Raw genomic sequence first — 27,249 nt, forward strand, 5'->3', positions numbered from 1 at the left:
CCCTTAACTTTTTGTGAGCTGTATACTATTTCTTTATTGTGAATGGTATAGTTTCATCATACTTCTGTTACTTCTTTGACCATTGCTGGTAGTACTAGTACTACTTCTTCATATTTTACTACTGCTTCGTCTATTCTGATTTGATGTTAATGACAGAAACGGTGTGGTTTGTTACCTGAGCGGCGTAATAACTTCCCTGCCCATTGAATGGCTACCTGGCTCTGTAGAGAGCTGGAGAATAATAATAAAAAAATTCAGTGATGGAAATAATTGCACCGCCCCCACAAATAACTGGCACATTCTTCCCCAGAGACCTCTTGTTGACTCGCTTTACCATTTTCATGACAAAATATATCGACTGTTAAATCTGTTGGAAGCAGTATGTGGACCAGTATGTTGTCATCCCATTGAATGTCGGAGTGCTGAAAGGTCTCGTGCTATGGAAGGTCAGAGAGTGATAAAAGATGCCAGACAATACCATGTTAGTAAATGCCATGCTGTGGCATATCAGTGCTGAGAGATTGAGAGATGCACGCCTATACTTCTGAGTCCGTGAGTCTGTTGACCTATACACATCCTTTGTCACTCTCTCACACACATGAATTTCTCTCACACACGCACTCACAAACAGGTATACACGTTTCTATCATCATCAATACCATTGGTTCCACCATTATATATTTCATATTGTTCCTGACCGGAGGACAAAGGGAGTAGAGAAAAGAGAGTGGGTTGGAGGAGAGACAGAGAGAGATTCATATCCACGTACACAAAACACAAACATCAACCGCAGTCTGGGAATCTCCCTCGAACAGTCCACGCGGTCTCTTACAACAACGCCTCCGTGACAACCATCACAGCCAGCACCAACAGCAACAATGGCCAAACGTGGCCTGCCCGACAAGATCACGGGAAAGGCACATAGTCATTTGGGTAGCGCCACCCTCCTCGTCCACCCACCCGGCACCGGTCGCCACGATGCGTTGATACAACAGTTCCTGGAACAGTTGACCGAGTAGAGTAGCATTGATACAGCCATATTGATTCTCCCCTCCCCTCCCCACAAAACAAGCATCTAGATCCCTCGCCGACCATTTCTGAGATGTGACGTCAACGCGTCACGTGACCTCCCAACCACCACCCCATCGATCGCGCGCAAGAACAGCGCGTGCTTCTCAGCCTCCGTCATCAAAGCTGGGCGCCAAATAATATTTCATGAGGTTCTTCGACCCAAGCGCTCGCCAGACCTGCCTGCAGAGAACCCAAACTCTTTCTTTCGTCGCCAGCCTGCTCGGCCGTGCCAACCGCCAGTCCTCTGTTGACAGTGCCAGACAACAGGGGAGAGAACAAGGAGAAAGGCAAGGCTAGGGCGAGGAGCGAGGGAAACAGAAGAGAGGAGCTAGCCTTCCGGCTAGGTTCCAACACAACGTGATAGAGAGAGAGAGAACGAACCGACTAGAACTGACAGAGAACGAAACAGTCCTCCTCCGCCACAAAGTCTTTGAGAGAACAAGACAGCATCAAGCACACGACAGGCGAGGCGATTGGTTCCCAGTCTTCGTTGCGCGGGCTCCATTGTTTCCATCCACGGCGACGACAACGGACACCGGGGGACTGAAATTCTGAGCAAGAAGAAACTAAAGCAGCGACAGCAGCAGCAGCAGCAGCAGCAGCATCAACCGATCGCCTGTGTCCCTCCAACTGCCTGCTAGATAGTCGTCCGCTCGAGTTGACCACAAGGGGCGTGTGTCCCTTGCGATGACCGTCCGGCGAACATGGAGAGCTAGGCAGCTGCTTGTAGTCTTGCTGGCCGTCACGGGACTGCTGCCCGACGCGGCCATATGTCGCGAGTTCGACGTGCTGACCAACACCTGGCTGGTGGAGCTCAACCATGACGGGGGGGAGCGCGTGGCGCGGAGTGTGGCTGCTGACACGGGATTCACGTACGTCTCTCCGGTGAGTCCACTCTCCAACCTCTCCCTCCTCCTCCTCCTCCTCCGCCTTCTCTTTATCCACCTCGGCATGTCTATCCACCTGGCTTACACTCGTTACTACACGTTATAGTCAACGGAAGTGATGTAATTATTAATTAGATACTTGCTACTCGACCCCTCTCCCTTCCCCCTGTCTTTAACTTGCCTGTACCTCTACTTTGTACCTCCGTCTCTGTTTCACTCTCTCTCCCCCATTCCATACTATTTTTTTAGTGTTTGGTTTATCACAACAAGAACCCGTTCACCGTCAATACAGTGTTTATTTTAAGAAATATGAACAGTGTTTATTGTTGATATATAGGAGAGGGTTGCGTAACTCTTTGTTTGTTGTTTCCATCATCCATCAACCCACCCACCCACACAATCGCCTGTAGGGTCTCTTGTCCTTTGCTCCATTATGTAGTTATGTACAGCCATGTATCTGGCTGTGATGTTTGTTACAGTATTAAATAATTGTTTACTGCTCTAACACAAGTGTAATGATTGACACGTTGTTAGTCACACGTAACAACAGCGTGTTACAGTTACATGTGGTAACATTGTTGGTTTGTACATCATCACAAAGTATTGCACTTGAAATCTTTTGTGCTTTTTTGCCTGGTCTGCCTCTCTTCCGTTTTATATTTGAAAACAAGTTCTTAACGCTTGAGTCGGTAACTGATTTGGAAACCGATTCCTGTACAAATATCGACTGATCCAGTCATCGAATACTCCTCGTTAACGTTATCGATATTTCGAGGAAAGAGAAGAAATAGGAGGACAGCAATAGTACGGTAGCACGCAGCAGCACACAGTACACAGCACACGTGAGTCACCGCACGCGTCATGTCCCGTTAGTTCACAGCACTCCTTAATTCACTTCAGTAGACAGCACATGTCAATACACAACACAAAACAGGACACTTTAATTCACGTCAGATCACATCACACGTCAGATCACAGCAAACGTCACTACACCCATCCACCCACACACACACAGTGTACTCTCCGAAACTTTTGCTTCTCGCACACATGCACTTACACACACACACACATACAACCACACGCGCACTAGCTCACGCACTGACTACCCGGTACACCCACTCACCACCCGGTTCAACGTGCAAGGAGAAGACGGTATGCTCTGTTTTAATCACATTAGTGTGGCCTTAACAAATATGGACAGCTCAGCGAAATTGATTTGCAGTTAGGACACGTAGGCATAATGAGAGGGGGGTCGTGATATCAGGAGACACCCACACAGACATGCACACTGACACACACGCCAACACACACACACACAACGGCACACGCGCTAACACACACACACACAGGGGGAGGGAGATCGGAGGGAGAAAGCTAATGACGCTAATAACATGCCAATCAGAAGCGCCAGACCTACCTACACCCGTTAAAGGCGAAAAGCGTGTGGGTTGGAAGGGGAGTCAACTCCAACGACAGCTGCAGAGTGAGTGTTCTTGTCCTGCCCTCCATAGAGACACACGACAGATGATGACTTGTATGTGTCTCAGCTACTTCTGTCACTGACAGTTCTCCTACACAACCACAGCTGTCATCACGTGATGACGTGTCTCTGGCTGACCCCCACACGTGTCATAACTAATAACCATGTCTCCTAGACAACCACAGTGACTGGGGTACAGGCTGGTGTTGGGTTACCCGCTGTGTTTAGGTATGGTGGCAGTATGGTGTACACAAGTAGTGAATCTGCCAAGACTGTTTCTATGGCAACCTTGTGAATAAAATCATACTGGAGTATAATCGAGAGAGCAGGCCTGCCCCGGAGATCCCTGGCGGCTATCTCAGAGATCCCAATCTGCCGGACACTTTCAAAACATGAATAGCACCGGATAGTACCTCGTGTAGCAAGTGTATCACACTTATTGCCTCTATTATGGTGTGGATATAAACGGGCGATGTGGGCTGTGAGTGTCTGAAATGTCATCATATCACACAAACAATTTACAATTTATTGTTATCATCATCATCATCATCATCATCATCATAATTTTTATTAGTTCCTTATGTCTGAAAGGCCGTGTCTTGAATATATTTTACCACCAACTCTTGTAGTCTTCCTTCCCGTCATGTTCTTTATAGGACTGTCTTTTCCAAGCTACGTAATCTTACAACTCGATCACGTCACGTAGGTCATCTTGTGACTCGCGCTGTCACGTAGGTCATATCGCTCACGTACGTAATCATTCGACTCGCTCATGTCACCTTTATAATCTTTTTATTGCAACATTCTTCTCTTGGGATTTCTTTGACCGAACTTTGCGAAAAGCTTGTTATTTTTTGACATCTTAACCGCACACATACAGTCAGACATGTGGCTATGTTCGACAAAGCTTGCGTGTAACCGTCATGCAACAACTTTGACATAGTCACACATTCGTCGACATGTGTCCAGTTAAGAAGAGCCCTCAGGTCAAAGACCCTCCTCCTCACACAGCTTCGCCATATTGTGTGTTTTGTCTTGTCTTTTTCTCCCTCTCTCTTGCGTTTAGAATTGCACAGGCACATTAAACTCCGCCAATCAATGCATTAATCACCCACACGTCACCATGACAACGGTGGAGGGTAAGGAGAGGAGGAAGAGTCAGAGGCTACATGTAACGGTCGCAGAGAGGACAGTAGCGCATGTTCACTCACCTGGCTTCATCGGGACATTAATAAGCCTGCGATCGTGTATTTGTCATAAAGTAACAGAAAGTAGTTTGCACCCTGCACTGTGCAAGCCCTAATAACGGTCCCTGAGAGGCTACAGCAACTTGAAAGCATCGCACCGCCTTTACACAATGTCAGCAAATTTACATCGGCTACAAAGGACGCCGGCAACATCGTAAATTTGGTTTATTTGAACTCTGCGAGCGGAGATAAAAGTCTTCAGCTCAGTATTAATGTATTCTGGGCATTTTGTCTTTTTGCCACAGTTTAATAGATTGCTCGGCTCGATTACCTCATCAGTCTAAACATAGCAATCATTTCTTTTTGATGCATTTCCATGGAAGCTGTAAGCAAGGGAGCTTATTGGCCGAACGGTCTGAAAATGGGATGAAAGAGGATTGAAGAGAAGGAAGGGTGGGATGGAGGAGGATAGAAATTCGAAGGTGAAACTTTATTGAAGGTCAGCGGCCGAGTTTTCGGGACTAAAAAAAAATGGCTTCTCAGGGGGATGGAAAGTATGGAAGACAGGGATGGACGGAGAGAGAGAGGGAGCAGATTAGCAACCCGCCTTTTTCGCGGTTGAGAATCCCAGGGGTTGTCCTGCCCTTTTCAGTCTGACACCGATCGTTCTCCGTTTGCGGAGCTGTTCAGCAGCGTTTACTGATGCAAATGACGAGAAATGGCTTGATTTCGTGAATGGCAGTTTGTTCCGTTTAACCAACAGACTCCCTCACTCCCTCTCCTCTCGTATTTCAGCGGTGACGTCTGGAAATGAATCAGGGACCAGGGTGACTGCCATGACAGGCCTTGCTGGAATGATGATCAGAGAGGTTGTTTTTTTTTAAAGCAAAGGGAGAGAGCTTCACTAAACACCAATGACCTCAGAGTTCAACCGGCGCTGACGTCAGTCGAGATAATTGCTTTGACGATGTTCTGCTTGATGTCGCTCTCTTTCTCTTTCATCTTTAAATCTTTTGAAACATTGTGTTTGTGTATTTACCTTCATCTAAGCTTGAAGAGACATAACAAGACTTCGACCTCCACAAACTATGCACCGTTATATTTTTATTTTAATTGCACGCTGCACTCAACTGTCCCTTTGCTATTTACACTTGTCGCTCCTTTGCTATTTGCATGATTTCGCTATATTCGCACTGCATAGTCAATATTTGTATGTTTCCCTCCGCATATAATGAAATGTAAATAATATCGAAACCACATTTTATCACAGCACAGTCTATGTGATAATTTGTTTAATCAGATGAGTTTGACAGCTTTTGTTCCAGACCTAAATAACCAATCAGAAACTGTTTTATGATAGTAATACGTGTTCATTTTCAACCAGTCTCACACGAGGTACTTCAGATAGTTTTGAGAAACGAACAAAAGACATACAAACAACTAATTATCTTTTTTCTCGTTGATTCCACGTATGTGTATCGTATACAGAACACCGTGAGATGTTAGGCTGTCTCCGAGCATGAGAAGTCATATACCGTTCATGATGGTTGTCGTTTAAGACTATCATGTCAAGAGGCTGCTTGTTGCTCTGGGTACAAACTCTGCTAGATGGGCCTAATCGTGCGAGACTGAACCTAAAGGATAGCCGGGGACTGGAAGCCAGACGCACATCATCGTGCTAAACACTGATGCTAGTCAACACTAGACAGCCATGCACTTAGACTAAACATAGCGACTAGGGACGGGCCGTGCGTCCAGCCCCATGTCAGCGACGACTGCGTGACTGTGAGTAGAACTGTTAGACGACGATAAAGGACATTATCTTGTTTCCCTCTCCTGAGAGCTGGCGGGGTCTCCTCGGTATCTTGTCTTCCAAACTCTCGTGTAGAAAGGAACCGAAAACTGGTAGCTCGGCAGATATGTAGAAAGCTGCAAACATTAGCTTCAGCCATTTTCAAGGTGTATTTATTGTCTCCCTCAACATCCCACTGGTAGACTGTATTTTGGATGGATATAAATTTCGAGATGTATTTCTTTCTGCATTTTGTCTATGACCGAGGGATTTTTTTTTTTGTGTTTTTCTATATCTAAAGCTACACGAGGTTTGCCATTTTGTCTAACAAACGTAGACAAAAAAAAAAAAAAAATCCAAAGTAATTTACTTAGTATTTGAACAAGTAGAGAAAGGGAAAAAAAATCATCAAAATTTTGTCTGTTATGTGTAAACTGTAGCAAGAACCAAAAAAAAAAAAAAAAACAGAAACAAAAACAGCAAAAAACCCCCCAAAAACAAAACAAAAACAAAACAAAACAAAACAAAAAAAAAATAAATAAATAAACCCGTACACACAACGAAGCACATACAACACTACACACACACACAAACCATTCCCACACATTCGCATTCGCTCTTCAAATCCTTTTATACCCAAGCCGCTTTAAGAACAAAATGTCAATTAAAATAATTTCTCATCCCCGCAGTTCATTCCCACGGTCACCACAGCGCTGAAGATTAAGTTTTTTTTTTCAATCGCCATTTGCAGCCAGAAATTCCCGCAGTGTAACAGCCGCTGCTTGTCCGCCCACATAAAACCATTAGACGACACAGCTGAAACATCGAGCATCGATCCTCATCAACTACCACTGGCTTTGAACTCCAACCCGCTGACGTCTACCTCAGTCAAAGCATTCAGAGTTATCCCACCTTGAGGTAATCGGCTTTCCCGCCGGATGGCGAAAAGCTGTCAGAGAGGTTTTTATTTTTCTAGTGGCTACCATTAAAGCATCGGCGATGAGTACGATGTCTCCTCGTCGTCCCCGGACTCAATAAATTCTTGCCTGCTCGCGATCTTCACAGAGAATTACGGCGAAGTCGGCCGCGCCCCAGCTTGAGCGTGGCTGGATGATGGCGCACGGGTTTCCATGGAAACCGACCCTTTAGACCGCCATCTGTGTAGAAGGTACACACAGTGCCGGAGAAGGTGTATGTTCTTAGTGCCCAATCGAAGAATCTAATGTTTTTCTCTACTCCGTGTGAAAGAAATGAGCTGTAAGCATCAAGAGCACGATGAGAAGGAAAGCGGAGGAATAAGGGGAGAGAATTAGAAAGAGAAGGGGAGAGAATGATAAAGGTGAAAAAGATAGATACAGGAAGACAGAAGCAGACAGAACAAAAGGACGACCAAGAGAGACAAATAAAGACAGCGAGGAGCCAACGTAGAGACAAGGAATGGAGGTCGGATGGATAGACAGACATACGGTTAGTTATCCAGACAGACAGACAGACATCCGGGCATCAGACAAACAAAAATATCAGGGTAAGTTCCAAATACGAACCCTTCCAAACCAAAAATTATTTTTCTAACCGATGGGTAAGTCCGTATTTGTTTACTATAATACTGACTGACAGAATGTGAATCTTTGGCAAAGAAGAAGAAGAAAAGAAAGAAAGAAGATACAAGAGGTTGAAATACGAACTAGGAGGAGTGTATAAGTATAAAAATTCCAAGCTATCAGGGGGAAAAAATCCCTGGACTGTGCTGCCGAAAAGTAATCTGTGCCTATCGCCCAGAGCATCGCCCATACCCAACATTGATATTCCCGTCTCAAGCCTCTCTGTCTCCCTTGCTTAATTTCCCATTCATCTTTCAGATTTGTGCATACCCCGACATCGATTTTCTCGCTCCTTCATTTGGCTTCTTTCGGTGACCGACTGCTGATGCACACATTTTCTGGCTCCACTGGGCTTTTTGCTCCTTCTTTTCAGGGGCTGGCTTCAAGGAAACATTTTTAATTTAAATATTAAATAAGTAGAAAACAGAGGACGGTGGAAAAAGGAAGTTTTTAAAGCAAAGTAGTTGCCACAGACGCAAGTAAGATGTAAATAATTTGAAATACATCAATAACATGGATATAATGAGTGTACCTAGACTAGATTGTGTTCCAACAAAAGCAAGGTGCTTAACATATTTTTAGTTTTTAGAGAATAATACTACCGGCATAAATTAAAAATTATAATTATATTAAAATATCGGCGTCACCAAAACCCATCACCCATCAGTGCAATCATCTGTCCTAGTGATCACTACTACCTGATGTAAATTATTCACATTGCTAGGATAAATGATTACACATTTCTATGTCAGTGCACGTGCCACTACGCATCGTATCTCGACCTTGACCCACGAGGATTTGTAAGTGGCTAGACGAGAAACTCACCGTTCACCGCCAGCAGGATCTTTCAAAATGGCCTACAGGCCTGTAGGATCTCTGAGACCACGATCCAACTTGTAATCTCTCTTCTGCAGGATCTGTCACGGGGGTCAGCGGCACGCGAAACTGCTGCCGCCGCCTGCATCAAGCCCTTCCGGGTGAGGTCACGCACTCTGTCCTGTATGTCGCGACACGCCGCGAGCCGGATCCTCTGACCGATCCATCTTTTTTTGTCACATTTCGTAGGCTGTCCTAATTCCGCTCCACTCCCCGCACAGATGAACAGAGCAAAAAGATGCTCGGCCTCTAGACGAAGAGAACTTGCGCACAAACCTCTCGCTTTTTTCCCAATTATGCTTCTCAAATGTTTCTTGCTGATCGATTTCCCATGGTGCCGCGTTGCCTGCTTCCCGCTGCTGTAGTCCATGTCGCCAGACCTTACACAACCTTAGGCGTGGGGCTAAAACATGTTTTTAACTCTTGGCTGGTACGACTTTATCTGTCATCATTTCTGCCTAAGCCGGCGAATGGCATCCCAAATATAAAAGCAATAAATTCGCGATAAATACTTAGATCTCGAAAACGCATTTGACTTAACAAAAAAGTTGTACCTTTCTAAAACATGTAACTAAAGTAAAACTTGAAAAGACTGTCTGATACCTCAGCATGAAAACAACTTTCCTTTTTGTGTGCTTGAAAGTATTCTTTAATGATTACTTTTGCCCAAGGAGGTCTGCTAATTCATATGCTGGCTGTTTTTCTGTCAGTATATATATATAAAACATGTAGAAGGAAAATCTTGGCCCTAGCAGCTATTTAACGGCCAGTGAAACGAAACCGTTTGAATATTCATTTTCCCCTGAATGATATAGACAACAGGGTTTACTCGGCTAAGATACACCTGGACAATAGGGACTCGTGTGTGTCCCACAGAAGCCAGCTATGTGATGCAACGAAGCGAAATACCCATTTTTTCCCACTGTACCTCCTCTCCAGCGAAAGGCAAATTGTTAGACTGCCTTGTGGGTAATCTTGGGAAAGATAAAATGAATAAGCTTCATACAGCATGCTAAGATGGCACCACTGGAAAAAGACTTTCCGCGATGAAAGTATCTAAGATGAAACCCATGTTTGCTACCACGTCGACTTTTGGGATGAGATAATTAATTAGTTGTGGTCTCACTTTAAGAAGGGATGGCTGTCATCAAGTGTATCAGCTCAGAAAAAGAACTATGGATGGTAGACGCAGAAGGAACTTCACGCTGGATTGGTCAAAGCCCTGATGAAGAAGCGAGAACTGACAGCCAGATAAGCAACACCACTCACCCAGTAAGGACTGTAGAAAACCGAAATCGAACTCTGCTCTACACATGTAAACCGTGGGCTCTTCTTGTCGATGCTGTGAGGATGATAGACTGGTCTATAATGATGAGACTTGTCCTCTGCGTCTATCCGGTTGTTCCTTCCGATGACCTCTGTCACCTGGTACAAGTCAAGGGATTCATGAATGACAGGAAAAGATAAGCAGATGTGATTTCTCTCTGTGTGTTTGTGTGTGCGCGTGAGAGAGAAAGAGGGAGAAAGAAAGATAGAAAGAAAGCTCAAGTGCTAGCCGTCAAAGCAAGCCATTTTTTAGCATCTCAGGATCGGCTTCTACTGTTTTAATGTGCTTGGTGGAAGGAGCTTAAACCAAAACGATTGGCCAGGAGACTTGATCACACAAACATTGTCAACATGATCGATTCTGTTTCGCAGCCATGTTTGCGCAGTTTCACAATACATCCAAAGTTAGAGCTCAAGTATTTGAGCACTTGCTGTGTGCCTGACAGATTCTCCCTCCCCCTCCCCCCAAATCTCTCTTCTGATCGCGAGGGAGAAATAACAGAGAGAGCGAGGTTTAGGGGGAGTGTATTGACATTTACAGAGAAACGATCGTGATGCTTACATTTTTGCAGAGACAGTGTCTAAAGCACAGTAGGAGAGAGAGAGAGAGCAGAACAACCAACATGACTGAATGATTTTCTGTAAAATGTCTTCTAAAAATTCAGCCAACGATGTTTTTCGGATGGATGTTGTTTACAAGTGGATGATGAAGAAATTACTGGATGCAGGTCATTAGCAGGAGCTATCCACCCTGTTGTCAAAGGAAGAGTAGTCATCTGAGAGACTGACAGCTTCTTTGTACCTCCAGTCTTTTACTTTCTCTCTTTCTTACTCATACACGCACATACATAACATAACATATACACGCACGCGCAGACCACAACGGCAAATTCTTTTCTCTCGATCTGAGTTAGTGCAAAGGGGACAGAACTTTTTCAAAGGTGTGAGTGAGAGAGAGAGAGGCATCGTGAGCATCTTTGAGAGAGAGAGAGGAGATTGAGAGGCGGGTTGCTACACGGAAGCAGCAGACACCCAGACAATTCCTCTATCCAGCCCCTCAAGCTTCCCTGACAACCGCACTAATTAAACGCCTTTAGAGTTGAGGCTGTGCCGAGCATCCTTAGCTACACAAGGAGAGCCCGTGCGTCGTCTGCTGTCCACAGAGGGGCCAGGGCACGAATCTCTTCGCCGCAGAGTCCTCTGACGCAAAGCGTAATCGCCGAACGTGCCCTTTGACATTTGGCGGCTTTGTTCTGTCTGTAACCCCACAGTAGCCCCGCGGTTTCCTGACGATTACCCAACTGATTGCAAGGCGCACGGGACGGGGGGTAGGGTGATGGCGGTGGGGCTGTCGTCACCAGGTCCTTAACTCAGCTTCGATCGCATCGCCAGGAGAGTGACCCGATGCCCTAGTTATTTTTTCGTCTTTTTTATACTGAAAAAATCAACAACTCACGTCCATCGTCCACGAGTCGTCCCACTGTCAAGAGGAGAGAAAAAATATAATGTCGTGAATATTTTATTTGTGACATTTGCTCTTTTAGACTTGCCTCTGGAAATTCGCGGTTGCTGAAGAGGAGTATAGAGTTTTCAGGCTTCAAACAAGGGGCACTAACCGTATGAGAATATATCCGGCCATGAGGTGTTCATGCTCTGTGTTCGCTCAGTGTCATGTCATGGGGTCAAATTCCCCAAATCGCTTTCTTGTGGAAACTAAGTTTGGACTTCCATGTCTTAATGTTCTTCGAGAACAGCAACCCCGTGTGGAGCACTTCTTTCCAGCAATTTAGCAATACTATACAGCGAGACTTCTTGCAATGAGACTCAGGTCTTTGCAACGAGCCCGTCATGCATTGCGACGCCTTCCATCATGACGTCATGCAGTATGGCGCCCTGTAAACAGACACCCACCTAACGAGACGCCTTGTAAAGAGACGACGTGCGAGAAAAGTCTTTTGATGGAAGGGTTAGGAGAGCCCCAGCCCGGGTCACGGGTGAACCGAGGCTCAGTCGACCTCCACACGCGATCGCTAGGTGGTGTGCGGTGTGTCTCGCGAGAAGACGGCTGCGATGCCGGAAGACGAGACAGCATCTGAGTAGAGAGGCTGACCCATAATGAAGGAAGGAGAGACCATTTTCCTCTACTTTACACTAGAACATTGCCAGACTTCCTCCCCGCCCCCTTCGGAGAACCTTGGTGATCACTCCCTACCCCCCGCTACCCCATTTAAGCTCCTGGGACTCGGAGCATTTGCGTTGGCCATTGCTACTCCAGATCGATCCTGGGTACCCGGTGTTATTGCGAGTCCCTGTGACAACCTCCAAATCTTGCTAAGCCTGAACTTACAGCTCGAACTTTAGCTGGAATTTTTCTTCCACTTCATTTCCGTTTGCTCGAAGGTTAGAGACAAATTGGAGTCCCTCCATGTCTGGACAGAACATGCAACATGCATTTGAGGGACTACAGGGATACGGTATAGAGAAGACCTATTCGGCTCTCAGCATTAATGGTTCGGCCTGTAATCGCCTCGGTTTGAATTATGTCCTTCTCTTGGTTCCTAACAACATAGAATGTATCTTGTGGGGATCTCAGCTGGTGTTACGAGACATGCAGAGGCCCGAGGGCTCTAACACCAGGCTCTCTGTGATCCCTCGAGAAATATGGTAAGAATAATCCCCGAGGCAAATGTGTTCCAACTGGGATGATTATACTAAATGTCACCGTGCTCTTCTCGAGACTCATTTTGTTTGTGGACAAATTACATTACAGCATTACATTATTCTCTGTGAATACGGTAATTGTAGCCAGACTATCAGTCTCTGTTAAATTATTTCATTAAAGTCAAGCTATCAGACTCCATGAACTATTTAGTTGTAGCCAGACTATCATTCCCTGGGTTCACATAACTAGATTTTTAAAATCTTTCTCGTCCGTCTGACAACCAGCTCTTCTGTCTTTTAATCTGCTCAGCCGTTTGTCTGTATCTGTATCGACGTCTGTCAGTCTCTTGCAGTTTAACCTTCTCTTGATGCTCAGATTCCCCACTCGGGAGACTAGCTCTGGATTATGGGTCGTGGCAAGCCCACGTGACAGGAGACGTGAATGACTCCACCTACCGTGGTGACGTCAGAGCCAGACAGTTGTGCTCGTTGTAACATTCCGGCAAAAGGTTGCAGGCTGGAGACGGCCTGCTATTTGAGACAGCCTGGAGGAGGACATGGCCTCGCTACCGCTTGACTTCTACTCACCATCAGGCCAGAATCCAATTATGGCTGCCACGTCCTTCGGGGCTCTTAAGAGGCTTCGGATGCGAGATGCCAAAAGAGACAATGATCTGTGGCTGACTTATTTTATTTGCGAATGAGGGAGTGAAGTTCGGTCAGGTCAGAGGAGAGAAGAAGCACCACCAGCAGAGTCCTATCTGGAATTTTTTTTTACTGACATCACGTGCAATGGAGAAAAGAAAGCGAATGCAACATTAAAGTTGTCGTTTAAGCTGTTCAGAAAAAATTTAATGGTATCGTAATCTGATGGTAATCGTATAATCATGAGAAAGCTGGTGTCTGAAGAAACGCACTGCCGCCCACGTGTTCAGTCGTCCAACCTCTGGGACTAAAGGCCAAACAAGAAGAAGACACCGATGAACCACTCTCTATTGAAGCCAAGTCTCTAGTTCCAACTTCATAAGATTATAATCTGTATTAGAGACGGTTAAAACCTTTTATCTGTAGCATCTGAAGTAAGTAATACATGTGGCGGGGGTTGAGTCTGTTTTAATAACACCGAGTTCTTTGATGGCAGATGAATATCGCAGGTCTGAGAGTCAACACTTCCAGCTCATACCTTGTCCTCCGGGACTTGTTTCTAGGCAAGAGCGGATCACACCGTTGCTAGTTCCCGGGGGCTTAGCACCACACCGCATCACCATGGGAATCTTCTTAGAGGCAGATAACTAGAAACCATAAGCATCCCTGACAACGAGCGCGAATGCTGTTAGTTCTATCAGCTTGTCTCCCGTTTCCGTTAATGTTGATGTTGCTGACATTTTGGATGTGACGTCATAGCATTGCCTTTCATGTAAAGTTTTTTTTTTCTCTTCACGTGCCAGTTTGATGTTTATAACATCATTCGAGGGATGTACAAAATCATAAACTTCAATATTAGCCTACTATTTGGTCAGGTCCGTAGTTTCACCGTGTTAACCCCTCGAGCTACACTCCCAACCTAACCTGGCACTGACTCTTTAACTCCTGTCCATCCCGTAATGGACGTTCCTTGCTTGTCCCTAGTAATTTATTTTATTATTATGATTCGTTTATGTTGCTATGAAAAATATTCCCATATTTACCAAATTTCCAGTTCCCCTCCCCTCTGCGGTTGCTTTGGTCAGGGCAGACAAAATGATTTCGCGGGTCTTTTACAGTCCACCTCTGCTCTGAAGCATTGAGTCATAAATGTCACGAAACAGAAATTGTCCCTGGACGTCCATTACGGTTCCATGAGGAATATGTTATCGACTCTGACCATAAATATTTCATTTAAAAAAAACCTAGCTCTGTGACCGTGCACGAGGCAGTTGTCTTGAGCTCAGCCTGGCCTGTCAGCATTATTGATGACAACAATATCTCGGGCACCTTGCACTGAATGAGAGGTTATTAGTCTTGGTCTCCACAGCGATGGCGATAACTTGGGGTGTTTGCTAGAGACTGAGGAAAGGAAAAGGAGGCGGGAAAAAAGACATAAAGATTGAAACAGGGGAAGGACAAGAGGGAAATGAAAGGCGAGAAGAGAAACATAAAGGAAACAGATTAAAATCAGAATGATGTCAATGATGGAATAAAAGAGAAATAAAAGATAGAGAAGATGGACCGTTGGATGGAGCTGCAGACGGACAAAGAGAGACACTTCTAATTCTCTACTAACAACATATAAAGAAAAGTGGTATTCAAGATGAAAAATAAGGTAGCAAACTTTTAAAAAAAAAATCTTTACCAAAGTTATTCCGCTTCTTCCTGCTCCACTCGCAGACAGAAGATCTGACATTTTTATCCCTGGTGACATTATGTATTATAATATGTATTATAATATGAACTGTAGGGAACGGAGATACCGAACGGGAATCAATATGTCGACCCCTTTCTCTGTCCATGCGGATCCACAGAGGCTCCACCTCCCGTCGCCATCGACTAGCAGCAAGGAACGCGCTCGACTTCTGGGTCATGGCGGCCTTCCGGGTCATGGAAAGGTCATGCCATGACTAAGCTGGAAAGTGCCTGAAGGACTGCATCCATCTCATTGCTGTTAGCATGTTTTAGAGTCCCAGCAATGCGCGTGAGTTTTTAGGTGTCACGACAATGTGATAATGCAAAAGAACCAATTCAGTCCGATGACCTATTCCCTGGCTCTGCCTGGCTCCATTGTCATTGTCCTTGTCTGACTCCAGCGCCATCCTTCTGTCACGTGCATCAGCACAGCAGAGCCCTCTAGCGAAGCACTTTACGGGCAGTTCCTTTATTTATTTAATTTTTTTTTGTTTGTGTGCAAGAACCTGAGTGTGAACTGGGGTTCAACAGGGACAGGGAGGCAGTTCTGTTGATAGCTAACGAGCTGCCAAGCAACCGTTAACAGGTTTATCGTTGTCATCACATCGTGTGCAGGTAAAACAAACACGTTTGTCGTTTACGTAAACATTTACAGCTGCCGGCGTTTGGAGACCAGATGCGCGCGCACACACACAAATAAAAATACAGGCAAAAGAACCGAAAGATTAAAAAAAATTATGTCACACATGACATTTCCTTCTTATTTCGATTACTCAGTATTAGTCCCTTGCTTTCAGCAATATGTAGGATATGTAAACTCTGATCGGAGGGAGTCTGAGGGTAATTAGTGCTCAGACACTGAGTGCAGACAAAGTATGGATGGGGAAGAAAAATCATTTTGAGGAGAGTAAGCTTCTAAAGATTTTAGAAAATGTCCGTTGGTGACCTGTAAAGCTATAGAACTAAACATCCTTCGGGGTCGTAAGGTCACCAAACATTTCTGAATGCTTGCAAGGACTGAACTATGGGTATGCAAAGCAGGGTGGAGGTGAGAAAGAATGGGAAAGTGGGGTTTTCCTGCGCCGTGGGTTATAAGATCATAGTGAAAATCTCACTGACAGATCGAACCTTGAAAAAACAATAACCATAACTCCCTTCACATTTGCATATGTTTTTCTCCCTACTTCTCTCCTTTCTCCTTAACATTATTTTATTTCGTTCTTTCACCCATCGTCGTCAGCATGTCTCGTTCTTGTCCCATTCTGTGAAACATGATCAATCAGCTTCAGATCCGTCAGTAAGGACAACTCAGTTTTTAAATGAACATTTTTTTCTTGGTTTGTGAGAGACCTTCAGCTTGCTAGCAGCATCTTTCAAGACAAAGAACTTTCTCGAGAAAGATGTTTGTTTTGTTTTATTACCCATACTTCTTCTTCTAGAGAACGGTTTGGACGTGTCTGGAGATAAAGCTCGATTGCCGGTAGGTTTTTACGGTCGTTCAGCGCTTACACTGAGCTCAGAATATCACTAACGACATCCATTCACCCAAGCTTCCACTAAGTGGCAGAGCTGATAGGACATTACTTCCAACGAAATTAATGAAAAAAAACTAAGGAGACGAAAAGCTTGGATTTGCTTGACAGTCATTGTTGGATCCTGGCCTTCGTTGCCAAGGAACGGGGATTAAAAAAACAAACAAACTAGAAATAACAGATTGGGAAGGCGTTTAGGACTTTAATTTGCTTCTCTCTTTTGTTATTTATTTATTTTGGAAGTTTATTTATTTGATAACAACCAAAAAAAAAAAGAAATCTGTGTAAAAGGACAATGGGTGCAATGAGCTCATTGTGCGTGTGTATGTGTGTGGTGGGATGTGCACACGCATGTGTGTGTCTGTAATCTCGTAGTTGAACACGCATGCGCGGGATCACCAGCACTTCCGGTTGGGCATCAGCAGCGAAGCATTTATAACTAAAGAACAACAAACAGTGGCAAGCACTTGAGTTCGCTCCGCGGGGTTTGAAGCGATCACGTGACAAGCGACGTCACTTGGGAGAAGGAACGGGTCGATGGGCTGTGAAATCGAGAGGAGTGTATTTTCATCACCCCCCTCTCTCCCCTATCGATACTCTGCCAACGACCTCATAAACCGATGGGAACTATTGCTGGGATTTCTGTTAGCTCTCCGCGGATTAATCAACTCAAACGGTCGCTACTCTCCCGCAGATCGCCAGCGTCCTCTGAACACGTCAGCTTATAGTTTGGCTGAAACCTTCACGTGGAAAGATTCTCACAGCCTCTCTCTCATACATTTACCAAGTCTCTTTCTCATTTTCTCTTCATGACTGATCTTCTTTTGAGACACCGTTTCTTTGCACGCTCGAAAGTAATGAGAGGCGAGTACTTAAAATTATGTCCTTGCTTCTGTAACACAATGGTCGAGTGCCGAAATGGAATTCTTTCAAATATATTTGTCAAAGATCGGAACGCTCGAGCACAGATCAGTTTGATTACCAAGGTACCCATTGTATTTACAAGTACCCCGGATGTTATCAGACCTTCGGCATAACGAATACAAGGGACTTGTCGTGCACGCGAACCTGACACCAGCTCAGCATCCGAGCGAATTATTCCCTCATCCAATCCGGACACCAGTGTATCCTCTTGGTTGCCCTATCTCATTGAAACGGCCGGAAGTGAGTGGAACGATGGCTGCCATCATGGAAAGCCAAGGAACTGGCCACTGGGGTTCCATTGCTGGAGAGTGCAGTCGCACATCAGCGCCCGCCCGTCACAGACGTGCCGTCAGCATAATTCCATCTGTGGCAAGTGCTTTAGCCTGAATGCGGGGTTAATGCAAGGCCACGAAAGCGGAGTGCCCCGGGGAGAGCTCGTGGCTAAAATTCACTTAGTCCACCCGCCACGTGCGCGCGCCGCCCCAGCAGCTTCCCTTCACGCTTCGCGGAGAGCCAGACGGAGTGGCAGTGATAACCCCGGTTCCAGACCAGTCCACTCCTCGCAGATCTCTCGCTCAGCCTTAATTTCCACGGGAATCGCAGTCTAGTATACCTCCCCACTATACTTCTCCCATCCCCCTTTTGTACTTAGTCCACTTGCTGAGAGTGTCCACATATACGGGTGCTTTGATCAACAAGCTAAGAGTCCTTACCTTCTTGTGGAATACGTGGACATATTTGGAAAAAATAGATGTTAATATTTGATTACATCTTAGAATTTACTTCACATGAAAGTTCAAAAGATTATAATAAGCTGAACAAGAACTTTACACAATAGCAGCTTTTCTGTCACAAATCTTGTTTACAACAACAAAGGTCTAAATTGTCTTTTTTATTCTTGTTCTCGTCTTAGCAGATAGACAACAATGCCAATAGACACGAATATGTCAGTCTCCTATTTATAAATCTCTGTGTATCCATGACTACAGAGTCCACAAACAATATTTATTTTTCATGTCCACGACACAAATTCTGTCAATCCTCCAACTCTGCTTGCAAAACATTTTTTTCGTCTCCCTAAAATGTATTAATACAGCGAACTGTCTCTTTGAATCTCTTACCCAGTATTTATCCAGTAGCTTATAAATCGTTTAATCTTGAGTACAAACATTTTTCATCCTTTACTCCTTTCACGGCTCCTACTTTAACTTGTCATCAAATATGGATTATTAGCAGACTTAATGTCCAAGCAGGAAGTCTTCTCCCTTCCATCTCCTACAATGGCCTTTTGATGGTGCAAGTCTGTGCATCCAGACAGCCATTAGTCTCTGGAAATGAAAGTGCACCTCCCCCTCCCCCTCAGACAGGCAGCAACTGTCATCTTTAGTCGATCAAAACGTAGATAAAATATTATTAGGAAATTTTGCCTCTGGCGATTATTTTCTCTCAAGTAATTTCCAGAACGAGGGCAGAAGAAGGACTTGACTCGATGTCAGTGTGTCATTACTGGGTCTGGGGAGAAAAACAAGTGTGAACTGTGGAGTGTTCTCACGAAATCTCACTAAATCTCGCGAAATTTCATTTAATCTCACTGAATGCGGAGAGAACTCCGAGGAGAGGTTTACGTGCAGGGGACAGAGAAATCTCACCTCCTTCTGATTGCAGCAGTTATTCTAGACATTGTCCAACCCCTTGATGAAGCCTTGATTGAGCCAAGATGTCGAAAACTTCTTGGCAATGAAATAAAAACATAAAATGTGATTATTAACAGACTTAAAAAAATCATTGAATAGGAAAGAAGTTAGAAACGATAAAGGTCAACCTCAAGTTTTTTCAGTGATTGCCAACAGAATATTTCCTTACTAGCTTAGCAATCATTTAAAGATTGTTTGGAGTCATGTTCAGAAAAAATACCCAACAAAGAAGTTTAAAAATAATGAGACAAGAAGGATGGAGTAGCTATTACTCTAAAAAATGACAAAATATAAAAAAGAAGAAATGCAGCAACGAAATCTGCGAAACAAGCTAATAAACAACTTTCTTTTTTTCACTGGCAGAAGAAAGTTGCCAGTGAAGGATCGGTCTTTCGTGCCATCAACTGGAGACATAGGCCTTCTGCACGCAACAGTCGAGTCGATTCCTGTAAAATCTCGGCAAAAACAAATGTAGGGGCAGACAGACACAGTGTTGTTGTAAATGGATTTTAATCTGTCTGGACGATAATTCCGAGCTCAAAGAAAATGAGGGGGAAGAGGTGTACAGTTTGTCAAACGTGTGGCAAAAGAGGGAGGATTCACATTTGGTGTTTGTCCTTATCATTGGTCTGTGGTCAACTGTCGAAGTGTTGCTGTAGTATCAGCAGTGAATGAATGGACATGTCAAAGAACCTTAAGGACCACCAAAAGTAAAACATTAGCAGCCGGAAATACTCATCATACACAAAAATAGACACAAATATCTCGGTAAATTGCATTTTATGACCAGCATGCAAGAGGAGAACCACCTTGGGGTTCGAGTTCGCTGCCTGTCGTATGACGGGGCAAACTTTGTGGTCTTCCTTCAACAGTCTTTATTCGTTCTTTTCTTCCTGTGTTGCGTGTCTGTGTACCTATCCGTGTCTTCACTATCTACCGGCTTCTGTACTTCTCCATTCTGTCTGTCCTTTTTCCTTCAGCATGTTTTAGAGCAAGGGGATGAGAAGAGAGATTGGAGAAGCCAACACAGACGACCTGTAACCCTCGCCTTGACCATCCCATCAACCTTGACGCAAGCATAAATAAATAAATAAGCCAGGAATGCTGTAACTGGTATTTTAGAAGCTGCAATTGTCTGGTAATCGCCAAATAATGATGTTGTTGCAGATCCTGGGGTCAGACTCCACCTTCCACTTCCAGCACTATGGGGTCCCGCACGCCCGAGTGCGGCGAAGCATCTCACACACACGTGTCCTGAGGTCTCACCCTCACGTGAGTACGCGCCCTCCTCCCTTCTGTCTCTCAGCTTTCTTGATCTTGTGTTTGTTGGCTTACTTGTTGCCCTCTTTCTTCAGCGGTTTTTTTTTGTGCATTAGTGTTTTTTGTTTACCTTTTTTAATTTGTGGGCTTGTTTATTTGTTCTGTAGTTTTCTCTTTTTGTTTGTTTATTTGGGTGTTTAGCTAATTTTTGATTGGATGTTTGGTTATTTGTTTGCTTGTTTAGTTGATTTGTTGTTTAAATTTTTATTTGGCTATTAGGTTATTTGTGTTTGTTTGGTTGATTGGTTGTTTGATTTTTTTTGTTTGGCTGTTTGGTTATTTGTGTGTGTTTTGTTTGTTGACTGGTTGTTTGAGATTTTTGTTTGGCTGTTTGATTATTTGTTTTTGTTTGGTTGTTTGATTGTTTGTTTGATTTTTTTGTTTAGCTGTTGGATTATTTGTGTTTGTTTGGTTGCTTTTTTATTTTTTTGTTATGTTGTTTGGTTATTTGTCTTTTTTTGTTTGTTTTGTTGATTGATTGTTTGATAATTTTTTGCTTGGCTGTTTGATTATTTGTCTTTGTTTGGTTGTTTGTTTGTTTGATTTTTTTGTTTAGCTGTTTGATTATTTGTGTTTGTTTGGTTGATTGGTTCTCTGATTTTTTTGTTTAGCTGTTTAATTATTTGTGTTTGTTTGGTTGTTTTTTTTATTTTTTTGTTTTGCTGTTTGATTATTGGTGTTTTTTTCTTTGTTTTGTTGGCTGATTGTTTGATATTTTTTGTTTGGGTGTTTGATTATTTGTGTTTGTTTGGTTGATTGGGGATTTTTTTTTTGTTTGGCTGTTTGGTTGGTTATTTTGTGGTTTGTTTGGTTGATGTCTTTTATAAATCTCGATAATCTCTAAGATGGTTACGAGGATTAAACGGAGACGTGATGACCCCGTGTACCACTTATATATTTATGTATGTACTTATCTATGTTTTTATATATGTAATTATGTATGCTTTTGTATGTATATCTGTGCTTTGTGTTTGTGCATTGTAGTATATATATATATATGGATTTGTGTCTGTGTTCATGTACATATCTGTGCATCTGTCCGTGTACAAGCGTGTGTGTGTGTGTTTGTGCGCGTGTCTGTGCATCTGTGTCTGTCCACACGCATGTGTGTTTGCGTGAGTGGCGTGAGTGTTCTCACTTGCCGCTGCTTGTGGCCGGATGTCGGGCGCTGTCACAAATAGTCCATTATTTCCCCCCGAACCTCATCCATCTTGCTGCCACCACACTTCCTGCCCACGGCCGGCCTTGAATGCCGCCAGTCCTTGCGGTGTGTGATCCCTACTCTGGCCCTGGGTCTCCCTGCTCGCCTTCATGTTGACAGCACTCCGCAAAGAAACTATCGATTCATCGGGCTTATCGTCGCTCTTTGTTATTCGTTATCAGTCGTGTTCATATTCGTCAATGTATGCTGAATAGTATAGTATAGGAACCGAGAATACTCTCTTGATAATCTCTCTCCTTCCTTCGCCATTCTTTCAATCCCTGTCTTTGGTATACGTCACTTCAGTATCCTAGTGGTGTCTGACTGGCAACACTTCCGGTTTAATGTTGCCAGAGGTTTTGTTTTTTCTCAAGTTCACGTAAATTTTTCACAGATTTCACACTGTTATAGTCTTTGGTAGTGCAACGGTTATCGCATACATACTGATTGATCTGATGTTCTGGGTTCGGATCTCGTCTCGGGCACGCTGTTTACAGGGCTGACTGCCTCGCCGTGATATATCCTTAGTTGCTGGTTCGGCATGAAACACCAATTCTCCTCGGTAGAACTCGTATAAGTAGTGTAAATGGACCCCTTTGACACATTTTCATGTTGCATTCTATTTTTGTTTAAAGCATAATGTGCCAATTAGCCATCGTAATGTGTGCCATATTTTATTGCTAATTGTTGACAATCGATTTCTGTATCAGGGTTATTTCAGGACATAATTTATTGTGTGGAAAGAAGCCCGTGCACCCTGTGTTACAGTTTTTCAAATAAACTATGCTTCTGGCTACATCTCTGTTATCTCATATGGCAATGAACCAGTCCATAGAACCGTGATATGGCTCTATATAAATTCACTGTATTATTATTATTCTTTTTGACTAAGCGTCAGATGTGGTCTAATGCAGGTGAAAAGTGCTGTTCAGCAGACAGGGTTCATACGACAGAAACGAGGCTACAAGCCGCTGATAGACGCACTGAGTAAAGGAGTAGACCAGAAGCTTGCCTCCATCGCCGTCAACGACAAAGCCACGCAGACAGCAGAAGTCAAACTCCCAACGGACCCCGACTTTGGCAAGGAGTGGTACCTGGTGAGCAGAACTCACTGAACTTGTAGTCTTTAGTACTTTCATTTACATCTGGACTCCACAAAGAGCTGAGATGACCAATTTAGTAGAGCAGCATTCACTTAGGTATATATATATATACAGGGGTTTACTATAATAATATCTCATATCATTGAGACAAAACCGTCGTCACTGAAAAGAAAACCCTTCGCTAACCTTAACAGCCCCATGAGCCCCATCAAATGATATTTAATATCTTCTCCCCTTTTTTACTCGAAGAATCGAAAATGTCAAGACAACGGTTCTTCGTGTAAACCTTTAGGTGTAGAGACACCATCTCTCCTGTAAAGTCGCAACAAAACGCTTCTCTAACCTCAACAGAGCCCCATTATATTAGATTCACGCACCCTTACAGAGCCTCAGTGTGCTGCTGATGAAAGCTATTGATCTTGCCTCTGCCTCCGACACCAGGTCTGACGACCACCAGCGACAACCTCCAGTCGTAGTGCACGTCAAGGATGGAAACCCAACCCGACTGGGGGAAGGATGGGCGAAGGAAAACTTTTCTGTAAAGTCTCGTTCTCTCATCTCTCGGCGAATTGTCATACAAATTTTGTCTTGAAAAATGTGAAAAATTATAATATCTACAATCACCCCAGTGCGCTTGCACACACGCTCTGTCTTCACAGTCCATCATTATTACTGGACCAAAGAAAAAAAAAGTCTTTATTCCATGTTTATTTCGTTGTTTACTCCTTGCATGTAAATCACCAGACAAGATTAAAATTATAATTTTGATATTTTCCTCTACTCGTCGTTCTTTCGAAACTTCCTCTCAGCATTCTTTATCCGAGGTTCATGCATTATTAACGACCATTCTTGACATTCATCGTCCTAACCTTCAGACCGAGGTCAGCAAAATCGTTTGACAAGTCGCCGGAGTATGGTCCGCACAGCGCGCGTCATTATCGGTGACGTCACACGGGGACCCTGTGTATCCTCTTTTAAATAAGCTGACGTCATCAAGCAAACGGCTTTTGTGCATAAAGATTGTAAAAAAGGTAAAATTATTCTGCTCACCACCGAGAACTCGATATTTATTCATATTTTGTACATCGTGATGGACAGTTGGAGATCCCCTGTGATTTACACCAATGGGTGTTAGGAAAAGAAATAATTTTTGTAAAAGTTTGATCGTGAATGCTAGATGATAATCATGACAAACACACACAGACACACGCACTCACACACACTCACACGCACACAAGAAAATCTAGAAGCAGTGTGCATGGCGAGGACAGCAAGCTGTTTGCCGTGGTCTTGCTGTCGGAGGACGAGCTCATTGACAGCGCGGACAAGATCAATTCACTTTGTCGGCCATGGCACCGGGTGGTGATCGTGGTAATCAGTAGGCGGGATGGAGGTAGACTGACGTGCCCTTCTGCCCCGGGGTAGCTACAGACGTCATCACCAGCAGCGTTGTCAAGGGCTGTGACGTCATTAGGGGACAAGCAGCCTGATTGGTTGTAAAGGCTTCTCACCGTTAGTGGCGGCGCTGTCAATGGCGGTACAAAATCAAAAGCCCATTACGAGTGCCGCAAACACAACATACAGTCGCCAATGGCTGCTGGAAAAGCGCTGCAGGATGACGAAGCTTTGTCAACACCACAAAGCACGTGTGGGAACCGCCATTAGCTGATCACCCGCTGATTTCTATTTTTATGACATGAAAGCCATTGATTGTTCTAGGTGCGAACTTAAAAAAACAACCCCAGACAGAGGATATGATGACTTGAGTTTGCTTATTTGCATGTGTATATAACTCGTGTTTTATGGTAATAACTGTCATCATCCTTTTATGATAGTTACAGCCAACAGACATGAAGGTTCAATAGAAATTGAGATGTATGAACGGCAGCAGACTCAACGGAGATTGAGATATATGTACTGGAGCAGGCTCAATAAAGATTGAGATGTATGTACGGGAGAGAGGTACAGAACAAGGTTCAGAAGAGATCATATATTCAGATCATCAGAGACCCATGACCCTCGTTTACATCCCCTCGGAAATAACATTCAGCCAGTCCCTATGTATGGTACACGCAGGCAGACACACATGCCTCGTCTCTTTAACCGTCAGGTTCGCTTACTCACTAGCGACTGTGATCAATGTCTATGATCAGTGTCTGTGATCATCCTTCAGTCAGCGAAAAAGACGAGAAAGCCTCGATCTGACTTGACCTTTGACATTTATGGTTCCATGTCTATCTGTATGTTTAACAGCGCAACACTGGACAGTCCAAGGGCGTGCCGGGGCTGGACCTCAACGTTGTGGCGGCCTGGAGCATGGGCTACACTGGCAAAGGCATCACCACAGCCATCATGGATGATGGTGAGTAGTCCACGTGACCAGATGACCAGACACGTGTGTCACACTACAAGAAATCGACTTACAAGTACAGCGATATATACATTCACTGATGCAGCATTTACAAGTTGTTTTGTTGTTGTTGTCCTTATTCTTTAACCGACTTACCTCTGTGATACCTAGATGACTTCATAGGTCTCGTGATAGTTCTTCATTATCGATTCCAAATGAAGTTGTTTTTTTTTTCTTTCTCAGGCATCGACTATCTTCACGAGGACCTCAAGTACAATTATGTAAGTATAAATTATATTCTGACACCAATCGAAATGTGTCTTTGTGTACACGAGTTGTTTTCTCCTTGTGTAAACCAGCTTCGTTTATCATAATAAATATTCAGCTTTTCCTCTGCAAGTGTCTCCGTGTTTGTCTGCTCCAACGTGTAAAGAAATGGATGCCCCAAAATAGACTGGTAATGTTAGATGCCAGCAAACAAAATTTTAATAAGCAAAGAAACAGCGTTAATCAATCAACTAAGATTGCACTTTGAAGTCTGTTTGCCAATATTTTTTGTTCGCTTTCCTAGTGGAGTGCACAGGAGAGCAAAGAAAAAAGATAGAAACTGTTAGACTAAGCAGAAACAAAGACGGGAATGAATCACATGGGAAATAGGAGAGACATTGGCAACCGGAGACACCATACATTAAAGACAGAGAGAGAGAGAAGAACGAAGCACAAACGAAAGAAAGAAGGAAGAAAACAAAATCCTTAAAGGGACCGAAGTAAAAAGACAGAGGATAAATACAGAAGCATCGATTAGGAAACTTGGGAAAGACAATATTATTTCCTGTCATGACTAAGTGGTTTGTGCTCAGCGCTGACAACACGTCCCGTGACCTTTCGTAACCTTTGGTTTCTCGTCCTGAAGATTATTGTCAATAGTGAAAACCCTTCTGCATCTTTCTTAACCAGCACAGTGAGTGGTACCTGTAAATATGCTGCTTACTGTGGCCTTCTTAGATGAACGATTATTCTGTGGTGGTGGTGGTAATCGTGATGGAGATGATGGTGGTGGTGACGACCACGAAGATTTTAAGTAGTTAAACTACCTGCTGCAGAAGTCTAAAGTGTTTTTTCCCCATCAAATTCCTATTTTATCTGTTTTATCAAGGTTATATTGTTCATCATGACCTGCTGTAAAGTGCCTGGTAAACGTTTGGCCGATGGTCTGCGTCTAGATGAGGGCAACAGACCATCGATCAGCACAATTTTCCAAACCGATTTCATTTACTGATGCTCAAAGCTGGCATGACAGGCAAACCTCTGCCTCTACATGTGGTTTTTCTGGGTCACAATTTAGTCTAGAATGAGTGAAGGGACTCATTCCCATTTCCGAATTAGACTAGAATTTTGTAACCAGCTTTTCTACATTTATTTTTAAGTGCGAGCGAGGCGGGTCTCGAAGGATGCCATTTTCTGAAAATGTAGGTTTACCCAACTACAAGGTTATCTCATTTGAAAGAGGCATAAGAGAGGAGAAATAAATTTCGTTCATAAATTTCGGAGAGAAAAGTGTTCTATCGTGAGACAGGAAGTTGCATATTTGCTAATAATGAATCAGAATGCATTCAATATTTCTTCAAAAAAGCCTGTAATAACCAGAATAAATACTGGACACGCGCTGACATGATGGACTGGCAAAAATTAAGTAGAATAATTGTGTTTTATCTTTAATGTAAGCAGAACGACTACAGGCAGTAACAGTGACATCATGTTCTCTAGAGACCCAGGGTTAGGACAGGGTGGTGCGTTACATGAACATCGGTTTGTCCAAAAGTGCAGAAGTGATTTTTTTCTCTTCCCTGGCCTAACGCCTG

General features: G+C 43.8%; 1 protein-coding gene across 1 annotated transcript in view; it reads left to right on the plus strand.

Annotated features, from left to right (window-relative positions):
* The first annotated feature begins 1,128 nt into the window (after positions 1 to 1,128).
* The window catches only part of LOC112570448 (neuroendocrine convertase 2-like), a 42,593-nt gene continuing 16,472 nt past the window's right edge, over positions 1,129 to 27,249 (plus strand). The window contains exons 1-5 of the mRNA XM_025248867.1: positions 1,129 to 1,956; positions 20,581 to 20,685; positions 22,849 to 23,031; positions 25,291 to 25,399; positions 25,631 to 25,668. Of these exons, the coding sequence (XP_025104652.1) occupies positions 1,759 to 1,956; positions 20,581 to 20,685; positions 22,849 to 23,031; positions 25,291 to 25,399; positions 25,631 to 25,668 (633 nt within the window). The 5' untranslated portion in view covers positions 1,129 to 1,758. The remainder of the gene's footprint in view (positions 1,957 to 20,580; positions 20,686 to 22,848; positions 23,032 to 25,290; positions 25,400 to 25,630; positions 25,669 to 27,249) is intronic.

This window comes from Pomacea canaliculata, linkage group LG8, assembly GCF_003073045.1.
Source record: "Pomacea canaliculata isolate SZHN2017 linkage group LG8, ASM307304v1, whole genome shotgun sequence".
Classification (NCBI taxonomy): domain Eukaryota; kingdom Metazoa; phylum Mollusca; class Gastropoda; order Architaenioglossa; family Ampullariidae; genus Pomacea; species Pomacea canaliculata.